At 33.0% G+C, this 5758-nt stretch overlaps 2 protein-coding genes across 2 annotated transcripts; both read left to right on the top strand.

The window, feature by feature from the left end:
* LOC107491917 (uncharacterized) lies at window positions 1-2040 on the top strand. Its single transcript, XM_016112843.3, has 2 exons — window positions 1-778; window positions 1729-2040. The coding sequence occupies exons 1-2, from the start codon at window positions 151-153 to the stop codon at window positions 1905-1907; spliced, it is 807 nt and encodes a 268-aa protein (XP_015968329.1). The 5' UTR covers window positions 1-150; the 3' UTR covers window positions 1908-2040.
* Window positions 2041-3658: 1618 nt separating this feature from the next.
* LOC107491772 (uncharacterized) lies at window positions 3659-5221 on the top strand. The gene is made up of 2 exons (XM_021126159.2): window positions 3659-3689; window positions 3824-5221. The coding sequence occupies exons 1-2, from the start codon at window positions 3659-3661 to the stop codon at window positions 4939-4941; spliced, it is 1149 nt and encodes a 382-aa protein (XP_020981818.2). The 3' UTR covers window positions 4942-5221.
* The last annotated feature ends 537 nt before the right edge of the window (window positions 5222-5758 follow it).

Raw genomic sequence — 5758 nt, 5'->3', positions numbered from 1 at the left:
CCAAAAAGTTATAATGTGTGGCACAAATTACTTATCTTCTTATGTATCTCGTGTGCAAATCTCAACCATGTACTTCTCTACATGTTTTCCTTTGTCATTCTGAGTCCGAAGAAATCAAGAAGTCGCGTGCATTGCTGAGAGACAGAGAGTATGGCCGCCACGTTGACACTTGTGAGGCTTCCAACGGTTGGTTATCATTGTCATTGTAGCAGTAGGGGACGCCAGAGTGCACTTGCTCCCATCTCCGCAACATTGGATGTCCCAAAATTAAAAGACTCTTATTCCACTGTTGTCAAGCGTGCCTCTGTTTCCCTCAGCACAATCACATTACCATTCTTGCTGCAACCACAGGATGCGCTTGCTGTCGGAGGAGAATTCGGAATATTGGAAGGAAGAACCTTTGCTCTCATACACCCCATTGTATTGGGTGGATTGTTCTTTTATACATTGTGGGCAGGTTACTTAGGATGGCAATGGCGACGGGTAAGGACAATCCAGAATGAGATTAACGAGCTCAAGAAAGAAGTCAAACCTGCTCCTGTCACCCCTGACGGCAATCCTGTGGAGGTGGAGGCAGCTCCGTCCCCGGTTCAAGTGAAAATTCAGCAACTCACTGATGAGAGGAAGGAGCTGCTGAAAGGGTCTTACAGGGAAAGGCACTTCAACGCAGGATCCATATTGCTGGGTTTTGGGGTGCTTGAAGCGGTTGGAGGTGGAGTCAACACGTGGCTTAGGACAGGAAAACTCTTCCCTGGTCCACATTTGTTTGCAGGAGCAGGTAACAGATAACACATGTTATCTAGATAATTTTTTTATTAATTTAAAATTAACAATAATTAATTATAATAGAGTATATAAAAAGGACATAAAATTAATCACAAAATATTTTTTGTCTTTTATTTTTATTTATTTTAAAATTTTTATAAATACAATGTTTAATTAGATATATAAGATATTCTATATACTGACAATTAATATTTTACATTATCAATCATTATTAGAAATATTAATAAAGTGATAAAACGATAAACGTAAATAATTTAATTAATAACATGTTTCTATGCAAATTTAAAAAATAATTTACTTTTCAAGAATTAATTTGATCATTATTCCAATTATTATACCTATTCTGTTTTCCATTTGATTATAGTATGACTTATAGGAAATGAATTTTAATTATATAACTAATTTTTTATTTAAAATTATTATTTTTCACCTCTTATTTTTTAAGGATTTAGAATTTAGAAAATTTAGATTTAGGACTTAAAATTTAAATTTAAAAGAATTGATTAATGTTGGAAAAAAATTGCTCCTAGTTAAACCTCCTAGTATCTATTTCCATTGTTCATTCCATTGTACTCTAAACTAAAAGTAATTTATATCATTTCTCTAGACTCTTAGTACTCTTCTAATGGGTAAGATTCATTCTCCTAATTACCTTAGTGTTTTTTTTCCACGCTGAATCTCCCTAATTATTTAATCAAGCATTAGAATTGGTAGTATTACCAGTGTGTTACAGAAAAAACCAATATTATGGTACTTTATTTTTGTCACATGTTACTTAAATTATTTTTTTATTAGTTTAATATTAATAATAATTAATTATAATAAAACTAACACAAAATATTTTTTAATCTACATAACAATGTTAATGATCGTGATACAAAACTTACAAAAATAATCAACACTAGGCTATTAAATGTGTGACTATTGATTTATATGCACCAGGTATTACGGTGCTGTGGGCACTGGCAGCAGCTTTAGTACCACCAATGCAGAAAGGAAGTGAAACTGCTAGAAATCTTCACATAGCATTGAATACATTAAACGTTCTCCTCTTTGTGTGGCAGATTCCCACTGGAATTGAAATTGTATTCAAAGTGTTTGAGTTCACCAAATGGCCTTGATTATTTCCTCTCATAAATCATAATGCCAAAAAATGTAAATTATTTTGCAATTCCCATTCTCGTTACTATTTCTTACCATAATAATTTGTGTGCCGAACAACAATTTCATAATTGTATTACACTGTTGTCCTCATTTTGTTACAGTGTTACACCACTTAGCAGTCTTTGCTAATATATTTTGCATGTAACTAATATTGCATTTAGATGATTTGAAATGATTGCTCCAAAGTGGAATCATATCTTGATGATACTTGGTAAATAACCAACTACTATGGTAGATCTTAGGTGTCAAGATGTTTGCTTCTCAAAATATTTTTTAAACCATGTCAAAATAATAAATAAATAAAGAATAAAGTATAATATCTAAATCATTTATAAGAAAATTTACCTTCTTAAACACAAGATATAAGTACAAACAGAACTAGTTATATCATTTAATGTGAAACAGTTGCCTTTTTTGGTAGGAAAAATGATTGGTTGTCTCATCAATAATTTAGATGTATTTTAAAAAAAAGAAGTATTTTAAGTGAAATTCCCACTACTATGGTCATTTTACATAAGTTACTATTGCTATTTAAAGTTATAAATATGATAGCAGTTTCCAATATTATTCGATGCATTGAACCATATGCAAATTGTTAATCATATGCCAGGAGACGGAACAAAAGAATATATGATTTTTAAAATAAAAATATTAATAAGCATAGGAGTGTAATGATGTCAAATATTTGTAGAAATTTATGTTTGTTTGCTTGCTCTTCCCTTTTATTATTGGTTCTTACCCAAAGTTGAAGCACAATATCTTCAATCTCTTTATCTAATTCATTATAGCCTTATGAAGGGTGGTATCAAAATAGTAAATGCATATAAGTATATATGCAAGCACAATTTATGAACAAATTCTTAGGCATGGTAAATATTCTCTTGTCCTAATCTCCTCGAATAAGCAATTTTTTGCCACTGAATGGCAATATTACCTTAGAAAATATTAAGAGACTAATACTTTAAATAAAAAATAGATTTAATTAGTATTAATTTAAATACAAGATAAAAAATTAATTATCTAATTTTTATTATATTTTATTATTATATTATTTATATATTAAAATTAATTATTATATATTTGTATATAAATATGTATTATTTAATTTATTGTTAATATATATTTTATATTAATAATTAATTTTGGTGATTGAATTTAATATTTAATTGTTCTTATACAGTATTAATAGGAGGCGTATAAATTAGCCTTAACTAAAATAAATAGGAACCGTGTTTTTATATGATTTGACATGAAGAGGCGGCTCCACATAAAAAGTAATATAAAATTGAAATTGGAAGACATTATGACCATCGTTTAAACTATATATATTGAGTCGGAAACAAAGAATCATTGTACGTGATAGTTTGGAACCTTAGCCAGCATTCTTTAGTTAATTAATTAAATAGGAACCATCTTTAACCAAAGAAGGAACAAACAGAAGGCAATAACACAGTATAAGAAAGGACCCACTTGGCGGTTCTTTTCTTGTGAAACGCTGAGATAGGATAGGATATGATAGCCTGCATGTGAGTCGTTTACATTACACCACTCTATTGGCATTGGCAAGGAAGCTCCATGAACTGAAGCATCTTCCAAAGAAGGAAAAGTATGTAAAGGCAATGCAAGGCAAGAGGGTATCGCTACTTGGCTAACTAAACAAGCAAAGTCAGAAGCATGCCAAACACTGTCAGTACGAGAATTGAGACGTATGAATGATCCTATAAACTGCAAGGAGCTATGTAATAAGTAGTATGATTCTTGATTATTAGGTATAACATATTTGGGGTGAGACAGGAACACAAGACAGTAAATTTCGAATGACTCAAAACTGTGATTCGAACCTTGCTTTGTGAGGTATATGAGCTTGTGTCAGCTGGCCATATTGAATCCGATGCTTTCCCTATTTTAATTTTGCATTGGAGTGGTCTCACTCGGATACATAATTCGCGGCCTTTATGTTTCAACCTCACACAAGTTATACGTTTATTTACTTTGGATTCTATAAATAACAATCATTTTGCACCCATACTTACCATCTTCCATCTCAATACATTTTCTCATTTCTTCCTTCCTACATTCAGGACTTCTTCGGCACCATCCTCGCCTCAAACTCAGCCTCAAGAACCAACCCCGGCGCAAGAAGCCCCATCACGCGTCGCCGCCGGGGATGCCAGAACATCTGCCCCTTCATCGCCGGCTCAGAAACCCCCGGCTCCTTCTTCCTCACTGCCAAGTTCTCCAATCCCAAAGGCTACAGTCATAACCACCTCATCAGTTCCAACTTCACCGTCTCGCAAACCAAACACTTCTTATTCTCCTCCTCGTGAATCTCCAAAAACAATCAAGCAACCTGTTCAGAGCCCAATGCAATCCCCAAAGTTCAAACCATCTGCTCCACCACCCTCTCCTCTTACCCTGCCACCTTCTCAGCTGAAGACAGAGCCTAAGATCCCCATGGAGGCAGAGCCCAAAACCGTTCTCGTTCAGAGCACCGTTGAGAAGCCTCGCCAGTGGCACAACGGCAACAACGATTTCCACAGGGAAACAACCCACCATGGAAAACACGGCCATGAATCCAAAGAGAAAAGCATTCATAGGAAGGTTTCAGATTCAGAGGACTCTGGGATGAAGGTCATAACAATTGCAGGGGAAAACAGAGGAGCATACATGGAACTTGTCCAATCCCAGAAGAAGCATGAACCTATCTATCTTCACAAGAAGGGAATTGTTACAGATCACGGCAGCGAATGGGAGAGCTCGAGCGGCGGAGAAGGTAGCTCGAAGCAGAAACATAAGAATGGAAAAGGAAGAGGAACTTCTTCGTTCCCAATGGCTGCTTACATGAACAGCAATGTGCAGTGTGTCAACAACTCTCTTCTTTATAACACTTCTTGCTCCCACCATGACCCGGGTGTGCGCCTTTCACTCTCCAAGAAACCCTTTGGCGACGGTTACCATATCAAGGAACATCTTGAAGGCCCCTCCGTTTAATGCTTCTTAATAATATTAATAATCATAATCATAATAAAGGGATAGTATGCATTCAAGATTCTATAATAAAATGTTGCATTCAAGGGGTAATTAAATTGGTTAGTTTTTGTATGATTATGAAAGAGGGCTATATCGGATTATGTAATGTTTGTGAGTCCATTGTTATTTGTTCACTGAGACGGTCATGTAATGTAATCTTCATAATGTTCTCATGTCAAAGGAAAAAAAGAATTGTGTTTTTCTTCATCTAATGGAACTTTATTCTTGAGTCTTTACCTTTCATTTGAGCAAAACTATCATTCCATAATCTCAGAAATTTTCCTATCTCCCCTTTTAGCCAAAACATTACGTAGGTATTGCAGAAGGATTTGGAGTTGACTATGTGAAAATCAAACTTGTATATAGGCATATATGCAAGGTGTTTATTTTAGTACGGAGATAAATTTATACGTACAAATATATTAAAAATATAGACAAATAATAAAATTATAAGTGGAGAATATTTTTTATGTTAGTATTTAATTTTGTTTTAAAAAATATATATTATATCAATATATTTATTAAAATATTTTTATAATTTAATATAAATAAAATCTATCTTTTTATTTAATTTGATAAAAGACTAAAATATCTTTTTTTAAGATTAATTATCCAAATTAATTTTCAAAGATTTTAAAAGTGAATATTTTAGTTCTAAAAAAAAATTAATACATAGACCAATTTTTAAGGTTTTATTCCAACAAACAAATTAGTCCTTAGTCTATTTTCCTGTAAAGTAATTACTCAAATCAATCCCAAAAATTTTTAAAGTGAATAT

This window comes from Arachis duranensis, chromosome 6 (genome assembly GCF_000817695.3).
Source record: "Arachis duranensis cultivar V14167 chromosome 6, aradu.V14167.gnm2.J7QH, whole genome shotgun sequence".
NCBI classification, from domain to species: Eukaryota; Viridiplantae; Streptophyta; class Magnoliopsida; order Fabales; family Fabaceae; genus Arachis; species Arachis duranensis.
The sequence above is the reverse complement of the archived record's forward strand: the minus strand, read 5'-3'. Positions and strand labels throughout refer to the sequence as shown.

Coding starts and splice junctions, on each gene's coding strand:
- LOC107491772 (XM_021126159.2), top strand. CDS start 3,659: ATGAATGATCCTATAAACTGCAAGGAGCTAT. Junction 3,690..3,823: donor TATAAACTGCAAGGAGCTAT/GTAATAAGTAGT, acceptor AGCTTGTGTCAG/CTGGCCATATTGAATCCGAT.
- LOC107491917 (XM_016112843.3), top strand. CDS start 151: ATGGCCGCCACGTTGACACTTGTGAGGCTTCCAACGGTTGGTTATCAT. Junction 779..1,728: donor ACATTTGTTTGCAGGAGCAG/GTAACAGATAAC, acceptor TATATGCACCAG/GTATTACGGTGCTGTGGGCA.